The sequence below is a fragment of the Gavia stellata genome, chromosome 8 (genome assembly GCF_030936135.1).
Source record: "Gavia stellata isolate bGavSte3 chromosome 8, bGavSte3.hap2, whole genome shotgun sequence".
Lineage (NCBI taxonomy): Eukaryota > Metazoa > Chordata > Aves > Gaviiformes > Gaviidae > Gavia > Gavia stellata.
The window spans coordinates 11091559-11108650 of record NC_082601.1 but is presented as its reverse complement, the minus strand read 5'-3'; the positions used below and the strand labels follow the sequence as shown (position 1 = coordinate 11108650).

At 51.1% G+C, this 17092-nt stretch overlaps 1 protein-coding gene across 1 annotated transcript; it reads left to right on the top strand.

The window, feature by feature from the left end:
* The first annotated feature begins 9383 nt into the window (after positions 1–9383).
* On the top strand, positions 9384–10734 carry C1QL2 (complement C1q like 2). Its single transcript, XM_059820662.1, has 2 exons — positions 9384–10022; positions 10555–10734. The coding sequence occupies exons 1-2, from the start codon at positions 9384–9386 to the stop codon at positions 10732–10734; spliced, it is 819 nt and encodes a 272-aa protein (XP_059676645.1).
* Positions 10735–17092: the final 6358 nt, after the last annotated feature.

Here is a 17092-nt window from a genome sequence, read left to right as displayed (position 1 = left end):
TAGTAAACTTTGTATTGATGAAAATACGTGGTCAGACATCTGTGATGTTACCCTTTCTGTCTAGCGTGAACTAAATTAGATGGATTTAATATTTACTTCATCTACAGCTTTGCCCACAGAGCATAGTTACAAGAGTCAGCGGGCCTCAGATCTACCACATAGGGTGGACACTTCTGGCTCGCAGAAGTCCATTAACTCACACCAGGCTTTTCTTCCACACCACGTACGGCGTGGAGAATGGCTTGCAACCCTGCTGCCCTTGGAGGGAGGTGACCAGCCGTTCCTTCTGTCATTGCCTCTCCTTCTTCTGTGTCCCTGTGGTCTGCAATTGGCCCCGCTCGCTTAGCGAGAGATGGCTGGAGGTGAGCACTTCGGGAGGGCTCTCCTCCTCCTTCCACCTGTTTTTCATTCCTTGACTCACTGGCTTTAAGCCGTAAGCAGTGACGTGACAGCTGAGTCACGGACGCACCACCTGGATGCTGTCAGCATCAATCTCTCTTATAAGGATCATAGAAGAACAAAATAGAGAAGACTGTTAGGGCTCCTCATCCGTCTTCCTGCCAGCGGGGCACCGAGCCCTGCAGTGCGGTCTCTGGCTTTGCCCAACCTCGCTCTCAAAATCCCAAGCAATGGGCTTCCACTGCTCTCCCCCAGGAACCATTCTGCGATTTAATAAACTTCATTACCAAGGAGAGCACTGCTTTTCTCTGGTTATTATTTAGCCTAACTTTCACTTATGTGAGCAAATAACTTCTTACTAATACCCACACTAGAGGGGTTTTTTTTCTTGTGAAGAAATTCAGTAAAGCTGCAAAATTGGAGATGAAATGTTTTATTTGGTTTTTATTTAACAGTTTTAAGAGTCTCCCTGCTGCATGCATTGTTGTACAGAGTGGATGAAAAAAAAAAAGAGATGCAGTCCTATGCCCTGGAGAACTTACGCTTTTCATTTAAGCAAGATACAATGACTGAGAATGACAAGTAACAAGAAGGCAGGACAAGAGTCATACGAGAAAGGTCAGGATATTTCTAAATAAAGCCCATTGTCATGCTTTTAATTTGGGTTTATATTGAAGAGTCATCATAGATGGCTACATATTTGGAGACAATTTCACCATGTTTTAATCAAACATTCTTTTTTAATCTCACAAAGCCATCTTGCCTACTCTGATTTGGTGCTTATTTAAAGCTTCGTTTTTACAGAAATCCGTGTTTTTCTCTCACGGTTACTCTTTCTCTCAGCTTAACCAGGCTTTTTCAAAAACAATTGTCACAGTTAGTCTGGTTATTAATTCCCTGAGTATTCCAGAGGTACGTGACCTTGTCCGGCTGATCCATGCCACTGTGCTGGGACTGATTCTCCTTGACCTTTGTCTCCAGCTCTCTGTCTCCTCTCCAGCAACACCCCAAATTACCCTTAATCCAGAAGTGGTACTCAAACCTCAAACCTCTTCATCTGGGGCTATTTGTCTGAACATAACAAAGCACAGACCTTACAGCTGCCTCTGCTAAGCGGAACAACTCCTCTCCACTGGGCACCAGTAACCACAGCAAAGCATCACGGGGCCGGACCATCTGCCCCACCTCGTCCACATGCCTTCCTCCGGCTTTTACACCCTGCTCGCTGTGTGTTTCCTACACCCAACGGAGGTGTAAAGCCAATTCCCGACATCCTTAGCTTTGGGTCTCCAATCCTCACATCTTCTTCTTCATGCTACATGATTAACAGAGGAACACATTTCATTCTGGGGGACGTAGGGTAAAAGTTTATCACGGTAACTGAATGTTATTCCAACAGATGTCCATTCAAGGCCATCTGTCACACCTGTGGGCTTGGCTATTATTTTTTACTAATTTTATTCTTGTCTTTGCCTTCCAGGAACAAATTCTCTCTGCTACCTGACTGCAGGTTTAGTAAAGTCCCAGAGGGAAGCCCAAATGCACTTCAAAAGCATTTTTAATGTGTGTCTTTCATCCTGGTGAAACCAGCTGCCCATGCACATCAATTCCCTGCAGCGATTTTTCCCTTCACAGCATAGAAATAATCAGCCTCATGGCTGGGTGTGGAAATTTTGCTGAATTAAGACAAGGGATCTGCATAAATGGACTGATTTTAGCGCTCTGACCTTCCAGCGCTTCCTCCTTCCCTCTTCTGATGTCATGAAGGCTTGAGAGTTGAGTCCTGCCGGGCGTTTCAGGGGTTTCGGAAGGGAGATGGGTGACCTGCAGCTGGAGAGCCTGCCAGGGGTTCGGTTTTATGCACACGCACATTGCTGAGCAGCTTGGCCAAGTGCACACATATTCTATTCAGAATGCAAGGGGAGGAGCTCTTTCTTCTACTAGACCTCCAAATTCGGGTTACTCTTATGTTTACCATAAATGTGCTTAATTATTATTTCATTAGTTGTATTTTGTACAGAAGGCCCTAGCTCGATTAAAAAAGCAGATGCTTGGTTGTATAGGTAGTGTAGAGTTATTCCAGCAGTCACACTGGAAAAGCATTAGTTATCTAAGGAGACAAATTGAATGAGACAAATCTAGGGCCAACCTGTTTCTCCTCAAGCAGTTTGTAAACACATACTGAGAAGCAGAGAATTAGGAAAGGAGAGCTGAATTTGCTCTCGCTGTGACCCAAATTCCAGCCTTCAGCTGGTTAAGGGCAAGCAAACTTGGCCTCTCGCTTCATTTTAATTTACTGTTTTTAAGCAAGACGCCATTCAAACCTGCAAGCTTGATAGGTGATGTTGCTCAGATCCTGCATTTTGTTAAGAACAGTTTTGTTTCTCTCCAAACCTACTTTAGCTCCAGCTGAAGACCTGCTCTGGGAATGGGGAGCTCCCAAACAGCCTGGAGCTCCTGTAACATTTCCTCCACCACCTCGGCTGCCGGGGCCAGGCATCAGCTGCTGCTCCCATACAGTTCCTAACAGTTTCCTGGGGACGTGAGCAGCCACGTACATTTGGACCAGCCATCTTCAGCACCGGCTTCAGTCATCGTGTGAGATTTCTCCGTTCCCACAGAATTTACCTAAGCTTTGATAAATTAACTTCAGGGCGTGACCCTGCTCTGAGAGAAGGCAAGGGCAAAAGTCCCGCTGCCTCAAAAGTCCCTCTGATTGATCTTTTCCAGAGAATATAGGTTGAGTTCTTCTGAGTTTGGTGCACAGCACCTGTTTTGGGGGATGCGAAGGCATTTGGCTTTCACCGGTTGTTTCCACATATTTTGGTATTTCTTCAAGCAGCGCTCTGAAAGCGGGTCTGGGTTTTGTGAACTGCTTTCTCGTGAACAGCTAAACGTATTTGCCGAAACACCCCCTTGCAAAGAGAGAGACAGCAGATTTTGTCTTCCACATACAGCAAGTGGATATGGTAAAGTGCAAATAGCAGCAGTTCACGGTGATCAGTACGTACAATAAAGCCTATCCGGCTGCAATGTCTGTTTGGACTGTACGCAAACTTCTGCTCCTGCAGGACCTGTAATAGATACTGTGTCAGTACAGGGGGGCTGATTCTGGCTGTATGGACCGAATTTTATGTATTCCTACAGCAGCACAAGCTTCTGTGGGCTATTGCAACTCTGCCTTACAGACGGTAAGACAAGAGCCAGCTCCTCTCTTTGTTCTATGTAATAAAATGGTTTTTCTGCTGTGCAGGACCCCGTGTACCCACTGGGTCCATCAAGTGGAAGTAAAATCAACACTGTGCTGTTAAGACAAGTACTGACGGAAATCCCAGCTTAGGTCAAAAAGAAGTGCACAATATTTGTGGGGAATGATCGCAGTTAATACAATAAGCCTAAACCTTTCTAAACTTTTCCCTCCATTAAGCAGAAATAATCAGGATCGTTATCTTTTCTATTTTGTGAATGGAAATAATATTATACACATTCTGAACATTAACAGATTCGAATTTGCTTTCAGCAAGACACGTGAACATTTTAGCATAAGGACTATATATATTATGTTTTACTAGCTGTTGAATACATGGAGTTCCAGATAGTTAATTCTGGCAATGAGAAATATCTGTGAGTCTCGTGATGTGAGAAAGGCAATGAATGAAGCACTTCAGAGGATCAGAGGGTAACATCGTCCATAACTTCCATCAATCATGGCAAAAGATAGCAAAACAAAGCTGTTCACTGGGATGGGTGAGGGTACTGACCCAAGGTCTGCGCCTTTACTCACAATAATCTTGATTTCAGCGTCTTAAAAGTATTTTACTGTGGCTCAGGAAGTCCTTAAGCCATGGATTGCTGGAGGTTGAGAGAAGATACCATGGAAGTATCACCATAGACTTACTGGTGATAAGAAGAGCTGGTACGGCTCTTCTTATATTTTCAAGATAAGGGCCAAATCCAAAAAGGAACTGAAAGAAGGGATTAAAGCAGAATTTATATAACCTAAATTCTATATAAAAATGTTCCCTCAGCTCCTGTCCAAGCCTAGAGGCACCTAACTGGGGAGATACCTACCTTCAGTCTCCAAGAACCTCAAATGTACAATGGTCAACTTGCACATGTGCCCAGAAACCCCACCACTGCAGTGGGTCTGAGCCCTGCTGCGTCCTGCCAGGGTTACAGATTTGGTCAGGGGATAGTCCAGCTCTTTCTGGCTGTAGAGAAAACCACATGCTTCAGATCATGAGCTAAGTTTGTGCTGAGGATGTGTAGCTGAGAAGGGTAAAAAAAAAAAAAGCAAACCTGCTGAAAGAAAAGTGAGATAGTGCAGAAGAGTCTTTAGCTCAGCAGTTGGAATGGTCCTTCAGGAAGGGCAATCGTCCATGCCAAAGCCACCCGCTCTCTTTCTCATTGCATTTGTACCTCACCTTCCTGGCTGGAATTCACAAACAGCTCTTGGAGGAAGACTGAAACTCCAGATCAGGTAGGTGCCCTCACCACTAAACTGAAAATTATACTCGCCTTTGGTCTTTATCTCCTCCTAGCTCAATGAATCTTTTATTCTTTTTATGCAAAGAAGAGCAGATTCAACATAAGGGCATGCGGTGCTCTCCTCCCTGCTCTCTCCAACTCCCCTGGGTAGCTTGGACCCTGGAGGATGGTGGCAGCCTCCCAGGGAACACAGGTTGGGATTTCTCAGGCAGCAAATTGAGCTGAACCCCGATGTCCTCCTTGTCACCCTGCTGACAACCTCCCTGTGAAATACAGCCAGCCAGCCGAAGCCTTGAGGAGCGTCCCATGTTTGCCTCCTGGACGGACAGACTGGTCACACCACGTAAGGTGGCTCAGCCTTGGGGCAGGTGTGGTTTGAAAGCTCAGCCCTGAGCTCCTTCAGTCATCAGCTTGCTTCCTTTGTGTCTCTTGGGAGGGAGCCCTAACCAGCCTGTGGAATTATTCTTCCTTCCTCTGCCCCTGTGAATATTTCGCTATTTTTACAGCAGAATAAATCCTAGCGAACAAGCTGAAGAAGGTCCAACTCACAACACGCTGCAGCTGCGAGGCTGAGACTATTCTCCTGGAAGACTGGAAAGATAATTTTAAAAACTTGCTCCAAAGCTGGTAAAGGGTGAAAGACTGGAACAAGTCTCCAACATCCCAGGTTGGTGTCCTCACCACTGATCTAGCAGACACTCTCTGGAAATGCCTGCGGGAGATGGATCTGATGGAGCAGACAGATCTCATGAATCTGATGGAGCAGAAACATCTTTTGAGAGTTACTAGCATCCTGAGCTGGGTGGCTGTGCCTTAAAGCAGAAATTAAGGAGGAGGTAACTGATGGAAATTCATGTGCCCCTGGAATTTTGGAGCTTCAATGTGAAGTGTCTGGGTTCTTGACTGTTTAAATCTGGGAATTGTGCCTGACCTGTCAAACGCTTCCCTGAGCAGTCTGGTTCCTGAGTCCTTACACCGCATCTGAAAATGGAATTTCGAGTTAGATCCATGCAAGCTTTTAGGTGCCTAACTATTGCTTTGGCCAACAACAGTCATCACCAAAACTCCTGCTCAGCCATCATACAATGCCGAGGTCCAGACACCCTCGGTGTTTCACCAGGGATGCTCTGTGGGTGCCTTTGTCTCTCTCTCTGGGCACACCAAGAGGCACTTTAGTCTTGCCAGCCCTGAGTAGCCTGCAACGGAGCACCAACCTGACTCACTTTTTGAAAGATCTGAAGTGCCTAACTCCAAGAGAGGCTTTGGTACTTGTGATCTCAAATGAAGAAAGGCACCTCCTTGCAGGGCAGGCACTACTTCAGACACTGCCTGATCAGCTAATCTGGCAGTTTCCTGCTCCTTGTACTGCTGCGGTGCATCCCATCGCGTACGGAAGGCAGGCACCAAATAGGGTGCAGCAGCAAAAATTGTAAGCTGAGTGTTGCCATGTACCTTTTTGCAACTGTATTCCTAAATACTTACACGTGTAGGATTAAATCAAATAGCTGCCTCACCGATCACAGTGCTCGTTCTTGGGACACAAGGTGCATTATTTCAGTCAGCCCATAACTCCAGGTCTCCAGGAACGTAGAATGTAGATCCTACTGGAGATGATGCGTTATATGTTAAAGTCCCACTGTGTTTACCTTAAAGCAATCTGATGGAGCGATTAGTAGGTGATCAGTCCATCCCACTGCATCACAGAGGAGTAATTAAATTATTCCCAATCAAAATTGCAAGAATTTGACACCTAACCTAACTGCTGATCTCTCTGTAATCTTCTCTGCCGGCTTGTTCAAGCGCTCAACTGTCCTTATTAAGAACTGTGCCAATTTTGTCCTGCTGAAAGTTAGAACATGTTTCTTCTTCTTCATCTGTCCTTGTTGATCCGTGGGAATAACACACCCCGCCACAGAAAATTATTCTGGCTTTGCAGAAGGGGCTGGTGAGCCTCCATTTGGAATATAGTTCCCAGCACCAGTCACTTCATTATAAAAGTGAGTTAATGCAAATAGGGAAGTTGCAGCACAGCCCAAATGATACAAGAATTTAATTATTCAGAAAAGGGTTAGAAAAGCTACAGTGTGGCTGCTACCTTCGGAAAACAGGAGATTAGAAAGCCACGTTAGGGGGGTTTGCAGAGCTCTGGGGGAATAGCGAGGATTCACACAGACGGGGAGAGCCGAGCTAGTGACAAATACCAGAACAAAAGGGAAATTAACAGAAGCTTAAGTAGGGATGATCGGCAAAGCAGTGTAATTTATTTGTGAATTTATTTGTATTTAGCACAGTTAATATATGGAAAATTATACTAGGGCTGTAACAGAAACAACTATTAGAAATCATTTTACAAGGCTTTAGACAAGTGTGGGGGCTTATAATACTGTGGGATGCAAGTGGTAATTCAGAGGAGAGGAAAAGGACTTACATCTTCGTCACAATCTCATCTCTTAAAACATTTAGCTGCATTGTGCTAAGTAGTAGGCATGGTTACTCTAATACAACTATCTATACAATTCTCAGGGAAAGGTTTTCATTGACAAGATTAATTTCCCCTCCAGCTTCAAATACATAGATGTGAAAAAAAAAATATCAGAGAGACTTGGAGGGGCGGGGATGAATCCTGATCTCAGCAGCAGCAGCAGAGCAAAGCCCGAGTAACTCCAGGGAAAAACGCTGGACGCACCCAGGGATGTAACTGAGATGAGATCTGGTCCTGAAGTGCGTGCATTCCAGATGGGAGAGTCTTGATGTCCCCTCCTTAAATTTCAAGGAAAGCGAACAAAAGAGTCCCAAGTCCTTTTAGGGCATTTCTGCAGTTCTTGGAAGAAGCCTGCATGTCACCATTTGCATATGATGCCTCCAGGCCATCAGCTTCAACACGCGTTGGATCAGGCTGAGCGGCTCGCTTCCTTCGACCTGCAGCTTTGCCTGTTTTAAGACAAACCAGACTGCCCTCAGTTCTGGAAATTCACCCTTCTGCTGCACCAGGGGAGCGGGGGACACCGAAATGTTGCCCTTAGGAAATCTGTGTAATCACTGTACTACTATCTTCTGTCTTTTCAGGACGGGTGTTGAACCCTCTGCTATGAGATGTGTGGGTAAGATCTCAGCTTACTCCCAGAGGGGAGATCCCTGTAGGCAGTTAACGATGCAGGAGCTCCCGCTGTACTACCACCGTTTACTTAGAAAATCAAGGGCAATTAATCACAATTTCTCGACTGGGGGGAAAAAAAGCTCCTGATTTGGACCCATCATTACGCAGGGAAACCTACAAAACACGGTGCTGTAACCCAACCTAAACTCTGCTGAAGGTATTTCGCCCCAGGGCTCCCCTCCACCTGGCAAGCCCCGCCTGCCCCGGGAAATCGGGACGGGTGTAGCGAACGTTAATTACACTCGGATGTATCGAGGAGCCAGATCCACCCGCGACGATGTCCCGTTCGTCTTTGGGCCGCCGGTGCTGGACGGGGGGAGGCTGAGGAAGCCACGGGGAACACGCCGGGGCGACCTGTTGTTGCCCTCGCGGGGCTCTCCCCGACCCACGCCCGCAGAGAGCGGTGCGGCTCGGCGGCGGCGGGCGGATCGCCCCGGCGGGACTGGGGGCTCCGGCCGCGGCCCGGGCAGTCGCGCAGGGGCCGCCCGGCCGCGGGCAGGGAGGGAGGGACGGAGGGCGGAGGCCGTTTCGGGCGGCAGGTGAACGGGGCAATGCGGGGAGTCCCCGACCGTCCCGGTTTCAGTGGGGCGCAGTTCGGGCGGTACTCGCAGGGACTCCGCCGGTGCCGGCGGGGCGAGGGGGTTCCCCCCCCCCCCCCGCCCCAGTGTCAGCCGTCGGGGGGGCCGGAGAGCCCGGGGGTGTGCGGGACGCCCCGCCGCCTCTCCCCTCCCCTCCGCCCGCCCCGCCCGGGGGGCCGCGCCGCCACCGGCGCTCCGCGCGGCGGGCGGGCCGGTGGCTGCAGACGGGCGCATCGCGGGCCGCAGCGGCGGCGGAGCCCCGAGGCCCCCCCGGGCAGCCCCGCCCCGGCGCCCCGCGCCCGGCCCCGCAGGTGGGTCCGCCCGCCCCGCCCCGCCCGGCTCCGCACCCCCCACGTCGGGGCGGCGACGGGGGCGGGCGAGCCCGTCCCCCCCCGCGGGGGCGAGGGGCAGAGCCGGGCGCCCCGCTCGGCGCGGCGACGCCCCCGCGCCGGCCCAGCCCCGCCGGGCGGACGGGGCGCCGCGTCCCCTCGGAGCGGAGCGGGGCGGCGGCGGCGGCGGCTGCTCTCGGCGGCGGCATGGCGGGGCGAGCGGCCGGCCGGCGGGCGGGCTGAGGCGGGGGGCCGGGCGGGGAGGCGCCGGCGGCGGGGGGCTCACCGCCTTTTCTTGCCGTCCCCCGCAGGGAGCGGCCGGCCCCCCGCGCCACCATTGCCTCGCACGGCAAGGAGGACCTGCTCGCCGTCGCCGCCCGGCTCTGGCAGCGGAGGAGGCGGCTGCTGGCCGCCGCCGGGCTCGCCCTGGCCATGGCCGTCGCCCTGCTGGTCGCCGTGCCCCTGCTGCTGCTGCAGGCGCCCGCCGAGAGCGGCGCCCACTACGAGATGATGGGCACCTGCCGCATGATCTGCGACCCGTACAGCGGCGGCCGCCCGCCCGGCCCCGGCAGCACGGCCGCCGTGGAGGCCCTGCAGGACCTAGGCGCCAACGCCCCGCCGCCCTTCGTCCAGGGACCCAAGGGGGAGCCGGGCCGGCCGGGCAAGCCGGGCCCGCGCGGACCCCCCGGGGAGCCGGGTCCGCCGGGTCCGCGGGGCCCGCCGGGGGAGCGGGGCGACGCGGGGAAGCCGGGGCTGCCCGGGCTGGCGCTGGCGGGCGCGGGCGGCGGCGGGAGCGGCGGCGGGGCGGCGGCGGGCGGCGAGACGGCGGGCGGGCTGAGCGCCGCCTTCAGCGGGCCGCGCATCGCCTTCTACGTGGGGCTGAAGAGCCCCCACGAGGGCTACGAGGTCCTGAAGTTCGACGACGTGGTGACCAACCTGGGCAACCACTACGACCCGGCCAGCGGCAAGTTCACCTGCCAGGTGCGCGGCATCTACTTCTTCACCTACCACATCCTCATGCGCGGCGGCGACGGCACCAGCATGTGGGCCGACCTCTGCAAGAACGGGCAGGTGGGTCCCCGCCGCTCCCCCGCTCGTCGTCCCCGCCCCGGGGCCCCCCCTCCCGGCCCCGGCGCCGCCCGCGGGCCCCGGCCGCCGCCGCTCCCGGCGGAAGGCGCAGCCGGAGCATCCTTCCCGCCGTCGGGGCGGGGGTGCGCCGCGGGGAGCGGCTTTAGAGCCGCGACAAACTGCAGACTCCCGGCTAGCAAACTTTCCTGCCGGGCTGCGGGGAAGGAGAAGCGAGGAGGGGGGCGGGAGGGATGGCGCGGGGGTGATGGAGGGGCTGGGGAAGAGGGGCTCGGGGGGCTGATGGAGAGACTGGGGAAGAGGGGCTCGGGGGGCTGATGGAGGGACTGGGGAAGAGGGGCTCGGGGGGATGATGGAGGGACTGGGGAAGAGGGGCTCGGGGGGCTGATGGAGAGACTGGGGAAGAGGGGCTCGGGGGGCTGATGGAGGGACTGGGGAAGAGGGGCTCGGGGGGCTGATGGAGAGACTGGGGAAGAGGGGCTCGGGGGGCTGATGTACCCCACGGCTGTGTTGGCAGGTGCGGGCCAGTGCCATCGCCCAGGACGCGGACCAGAACTACGACTATGCCAGCAACAGCGTGGTGCTGCACCTGGACTCCGGTGACGAGGTGTACGTCAAGCTGGACGGAGGCAAAGCGCACGGAGGCAACAACAATAAGTACAGCACTTTCTCTGGCTTTCTTTTATACCCCGATTAACACACAACAAGCGATGCGACACAACTGGCCCCGCAGCTGATGCGCGTGGGGCTGGCTGGTGTTTCTGTACCCCGTCGTGCCACTGTTCCTGCTGGTGTCCGCTGTCTCCACAGGTCACTTTAGCTTCATTATCAGTTTGTATGTTTTGGTTTTTTTTTTTACCCCTGTGGAAACAAAATAGAAGTGAAACCAAGCGATCCCCTTCCTTACTCTCCCCCATTTCCTCTGCCCCCCCCTCCCTTTGTCAACCTCGGTGTTTTTTGTGTGTCACACGAGGAACTCGGCAGCTTGAAATTCTCGAGTGGTTCCCAAGGGGTGTAAGAGAGTCCAGAGTTTGGACTGTGCTGCACACAGAGTTTGAACCAGTCACTTTTTTTTGTCAATGAGTATTAATGATGATGATGAATTTTCAGATCGACTATTCACAAAGTGGGACTGGACCGTAACTGGTTTTTCTGCTGCTGCTTTGTTTGTATAGGGTCAAGTGTAAACTTTTCTTTTCTGTGCAATGCAATGCTCGTGTGAATGATGGTGTCATTAACGTCAAACCTGTTCCTGTCTGCAAAAAAATTCAGTCGTTGACCACAATCACCAAAATACCACATTAAATTATGTTTTTAGACAATGCCTTCTTGCTGTCTGTCTCTTCCAGTGCTGCAAAGGAGCGCTGTGGTGGTGCCACAGGAGGGTGGGAGGTAAAGGAGGGGGTCACTTCAGTCCCTTAGGTTTGCAGCAAAATTTGTTAGGATGGGGCACCTTGCCTAGGTCTTGATTATGGTTCAAGGGGGCTGGGAAGAAGCAGAGGAAGAGGAAAAAATGCTTCACCTTTATGCAATTGTGTAAAAAGAAGGCACACAGTCATCAAGAGATGAAAGTAGCGGTGTGGACCAGATCTCCTAAACGGATTTACTGGGTTGGTCTGAGCCTGATCCAGAGGTTAGTGAAGTACAGGAAAAGCGGTTTAATTGGCGATTATGGAAAGCTGTGTTTCTGTAACACGCTTGACAAATGTCGGAAGGCAGCGGGGGAGAGAGTCTGTCTAAACCCCCGCACTTGCAGTGCGTATACGGGTGGGAAACCGCACCCGACCGTAGGTAGGTCTGCACAGTCCCCGAGATGGGCTGGGAGAGTAAGCTCACTGAAGACAGACAGATAGAAACCATTTGCAGAGGTTTTCTTCTGCTGGTCCTCGGTGAATCCCAGCCATTCTGTGTCCTTTTAAAAGCACACGGGTGTGTTACTAGTGCGTGCGGTTCTGAGCCTTTGGTGGAGGAGGTGCATTATCACCCCAGTAGGTAACCTCCTCAGTTTGGGTAAATTGGGGTTGCTCTGCTGAAGCTAAAAGAGCTAAGTTGATTTACAAAAGCTCTTACTTTCATTTTACTGTCTTGTCATTTCATTTTTCCACCCCGAAGGTCTTACCTGCCTATCAGCTTACTGCCCTTCGCAGCGTTAGTGCAGTTTCACAGGTGAGGGAGGCAGGAGCCGGACTGCAACTGCTCTGCCGAGGCTGGAGCTTTGCCCCTGCCCTGAGTTTGCAGAAGGAAAGGGAACCGCAGCTGGGATGGACTTGTTCCAGCCCCACTTTGGGGTAGCCCAGTGATGACTGCCTTCTTACAGCCTCTTCTGTCTCCTGCCTAGTCCTTGGTGGGTATTGTTTTCTCGTTGGCTGGAAGAGGAGGGACAGAGAGAGAAAGCAATTCCTCACTTCATCCCGTCCTCAAACATCCCCCAGCTGAGGGACGCAGAGTTCATAACCAGGTACATGTGTTAGACACTTATCAATCTCTAATGTCTTGTTGATTTGTACTATTTAGAATATGATTAAAACCAGTGTCTGAGACCCAAATGAAGTCTAATTGCTATGGATCCTCAATTCCCTCCGGATCTGTAATCCTTTTTGACTATTCCTCCCCTCCCCTCCGATGAAATGGAGCTTAGACACAAAGCCCTCGGTTTAAATTTCAAAAAATTAAAATTGACATGCAGCAGCATTAGCAGGAGCCAGGAGGAATTCTAAGGAGGTGCCTGGGCTCTGCTTTATCCTTTGCATTAAGAAGCAATTTGTACTTCTAACAAAGACCCAACTGTTCCCCCTTGGCAAAAGGGCAATGAAGATGCCTTGCAAGGGAATTGCTGTTCACAATACTTAAACAAATTTGAATCTTAGATTTTTAAATCTGTATTCCCTGGTGGAGCCTGCTCCTCGCAATTCAAATGCAGGGCTGGCGGTGTGTGCCTGCCAAGGTGTCAGTAGCTAAGCGGATGATGGATTGATGAGGCAATGGGAAGACACAGGCTCACCGTGGCGGTTTGCCCCGACAGTGATCTATGTATCTGCACATTATCAATGTCATGAGGAGGCTTGAACCACCCTCGCTAGATGTCTCATTTTCCACTTATCTCTTATGTACTAATTATCAGGCTGGATTATTCCCTGGGATAGAAACAAAAAAAAATGCTCGTTGCCACCCCACTGACAGTTTACACAATCGATAGAATGAACGTCTCCCTCGGCTGCTCACAGGCTTTTTTGTTTCCTCTCCTCATCGCAGGGACCTCCGAGATTGCCTCTGGGGGGGGTTGATGGCTCTCACCCAGCGCCTGCGGCGGTGGTGCTTGGACAGGCTCCTCCATCCCAGTCATCCTGTTAGTAGCTCAGTGTGTGGGTTGTTTTTTTTCTGAGGTAACACAAGGAAAACCAATTGGGAGATGAAAAACTTTAGTGCTTGGTGGTGCAGCTGACCAGACAAGCAGAGGCAGCGTTGCGGATGGGGACGGCAGTCCCTGAGCTGCGGGCGGCTGTGGGCGACAGCAGGGTCAGGCGCAGCCCAGCGAGCAGCCTGGGGTGGGCTCCTAACCCTCTGGGCTTCGACTGAGTCCTCCTCCCCTTAGATGTGGTCCACGGGTTCCATAAGTTTCATGGCGCAAAGAGAGGGGGCTGTTTGTAGCGGGGATACCTGGATCAGAGGAGGAGAATTAATGTGTACTCAGCTTTCTCTGGGACCGACTTTCCCAAATGATACTGGCATCTCAAACAACCATTAGCCAGTGTCTGCTGTGGGGGTCTGACCCCTCGGAAGTGTTGTTTTACTTGATGAGTGAAGCAAGTGCTTTTAAAAGTTGTGAGGCTATCAGATGTGATGTGAATAGGGAAACCCCCCTCAAAGGAGTGGAAGGCCGGAATTTTAGACAAAGGCTACTTCTGTTTTGTGCCCAGCTGTGTAATCAAGTTAAAGTAATAATAAAAAAGTTAAGATTAAAAAAAGAGACGGCTGTTCATGCTCTCAAAGCAACTTAGATCTTGCAGCAACAAATCCCTGATCATTGTGCTACTGATGTGAATCCTTGACCCTTGTACTATGCCTGGGCAGCACTGGTTATGGAAGGGACCCCTGGAAAAGAGGGGAGCAGGAAGACATCCAAGCACAGAAAACACCGTGGAAGGGGAGATGGGGATGCTGCTGAGAGCCCCAGGAGGGGTGCCAGCCACCCCTCCTCTGCCACCGTTCCCTGGAGGAAGGCGTTCGGGTTACTCTGCTCCCCGCTAGCCAGCTGGCTCCTGGCTGGGCACTTGTTTTCTTCTGTTTTGACTTTCATTGGCTTGCGGAGCTCCTGGCAAGTCTCTAGGGAGATGGGTGAGGAAATCCCGCTTTGGCTTGAGTGAAGCAGGTTAGCTGCTGGGGCTAAGTTTTCGCCAGCCAGTGTACGGAAAGAGTTTTCTGAGGAACCCGTGCTGCAAGAGCAGCTGGGTGTCTGGTGTCCCGTGCAAAGTCTGGTGCCTCTGTATTTTCCAGGATCTGGGCTTGCAGATTTTCTCCTTGACGCTCATCCCCTTGTGGAGTAGGGCCTGGGTGGATGGGGCCGCACTGGCCCGCAGTGGGGCAGGACAGACCCACGTCTGGGTTCTCCTCTTTCCCTTTTGCTGTTAGAAAAGCAAAGTCCTGCTCTTTGTGCCTCATGGCTTTACATGTGTGCATTGAACCACGCTTTGGTCTTGGGCTTACTGCTTTTGAAACTCACTCTAGGCACTTTTCTCAGTGATTTAATGCTTGCTTATCTCCTTGCTTGGTTCCTTCAGTGGCTCACGGTGCCTGGATGGGTTTAACCTGTGAACTCAAAGTAGGGAGGATGGGTTTGTTGGATGCTCAAGTGATCTTTTTATAACTAATCTTTAAGTGATTAGTGATAACTAATCTATAAGTGATAACTAATCTATGAAAGTGATCTTTTATAGACTAATTATATTAAAAGGGTCTGTGGAGGACAGGGGCAAAATGGCATATATGGCTATTTTAAATCTAATATGTTTTTGTTAAATACCTTTTTTTTTGGTAACATGCCTTTTTTTTTTCCTTATTGTGATTGGACTGAACTCTGGGAAAATTCCAGCTAAGGTTCTGTGTCTTAGTATTGTCTCTGGGATAAAAGACCCTGTCAGAATAAAATAAAGACTAACTGAATGTTCACTGACTTTGAGACTCCGAAGAGTTTGGTCCTTTTTACTGCGAACGTCTGCATGGTGCAGAGACTGGGAAGATAAATTACAGACAAGAGAGGTAAACTGTTACTGTGTGCACACCCTGGCACTTACAGGTGAGAGCCTGCTTTCAGCTGGTTTCCCGTCTAATGGGTGAAAGAGGTTCAGTTTGATTATAAGCTGTGGCTAACATGCAAATGGGGGCCCATTTCTCTAGACCAAGCCTGTGCCAGGTCAGAAGTTAATCCCTGGGTCACATAGGAGGTGCCACAGCAGAAGTGGAGGAGATGCTTCACTATGTCTTGAGCCCACTTGCCCTCGTGTGAGCTTCATTTTTGAAGGCTGCGTGGGGGATTAAAGCAGAGGGCTGAGCTCCTGATTCCTCTTGATTTAGGACCAGTTTGTTACTGGCCTTAACGATGAGTTAGGAGGAGGCCAGCAGAGGGTAATGCTGGTTCCCTGGCAATAGCCGGTGGGACAGGCATTACCTCCTGGGTAAGCAAGAAGCTGAGACTGCAGTGGGATTTGACGTCCTAGGCTTGAACGTACATTGGAATTCCCCTTCTTTCCCGCTATGTTTGTGGCTGAAGCCCTGAGAGGTGGTGGTTTCAGGTCACAGCCTGAAAGGTGCTGAGCCACTGCCGCGTCCTGGCCCCCGCCGCAGAGTGCTCTGCAGGATCTCGCTCTCAAGGTTTTGCAGAGTGTAATTCTGAAGGAGCTGTCAGTTATGGCCCTGTTCCCTTGCAGAGAAAGCCATAAATGCCCACCTCCTTTGGGTTCTTCCAATTATAAAATAGCCTGAATTAACCATTACCCTGTGTGGCACAGCTCTATATTCTAATAAATGGGAGTAGATTTTCTTCACAAGAGGCTGATGGCATATCCCTCTCTCTGTTGCCTTTGCTCCTGTTTTGGTTTTTTTGGCATGAGCTAGGGTAGAAACAGAAAAGGCCTGTTTGATCCCTGTGATCTGCTGCCCTGTTAATGCAGGATTATTTCCTCCAGTGCGCTGTGAGTACGGTGACATGGAGAGCGTGGCTTGCCTGCAGCCTTTGGCTGCGCTCCTCCCAGAGAGGGGACATTCACATGATCCTGCCTCTTCTTTTTGCTTGCAGCTGCCAGATCATGTCTAGAAAAACAAACAAAAAAAATAACCAACCCCAGTCTTGAAAGCAGCTGGAATGTTTTCTTGATGCCATTTCTCTTTGTCAACAAATTGCTTATTCCTAAAGTGTTGTGATGTGATCCCCATCCCAAAGAGGAGAGATCTGCTGCTGAGAATGGGGGGGAAACACGCCCAGGAGAATAACTTGTTTGAAGATGTGAGCTATTCTCCGCACAGGCTTTATGAACAATGATTCTTTGTCCGATCTTAGTTTTAAGATGCAATTTTGATGCTATGATAATGCGGAAAATGTTTTAACTCCTTGGGGAGGAAGCTGCTTTTCAGGTAGTGTCTTGCTCTTCCCTCATTATTGTAATGCTGTTCCTGAAACTTCGCGTCAGCCGTGCTGTGCTGCAGCATGTGAATGCATGAGGTGATGGAGATCAGATCCAGGTGGGTTTCTCTCTGTTCTGTTTTGGTATACAGTTGAATTATTGTCGTTTGCTTCTCCTTCTCCTGGCACCTCATTTTTCATGGAGCTGTCCTTCTGGGGAGCTGGGAGCCCAAGGGTCAACGTCTGCTTCCAGGTACACTGATCTATTTCTTCTCCAACTCAGTTTTTCTCGGCATCTGTGGAGTGAGAATCAGTCCTTAAGTACATTACACGTAGCTACCCTTGGATTGCCAGTGTGGCAACTGGTTCCTATTATGTAGTGTTTGGGGATGTATTATAATGAGTCTCAGTCTTCGTACCCTAGAGATGGAAATGGTCC

Excerpts from the sequence above, each read along its gene's own strand:
- C1QL2 (XM_059820662.1), top strand. The coding sequence starts at position 9,384 with ATGGCCGTCGCCCTGCTGGTCGCCGTGCCCCTGCTGCTGCTGCAGGCG. Across the intron at positions 10,023-10,554 it reads ACCTCTGCAAGAACGGGCAG|GTGCGGGCCAGTGCCATCGC; the intron begins GTGGGTCCCCGC and ends CTGTGTTGGCAG.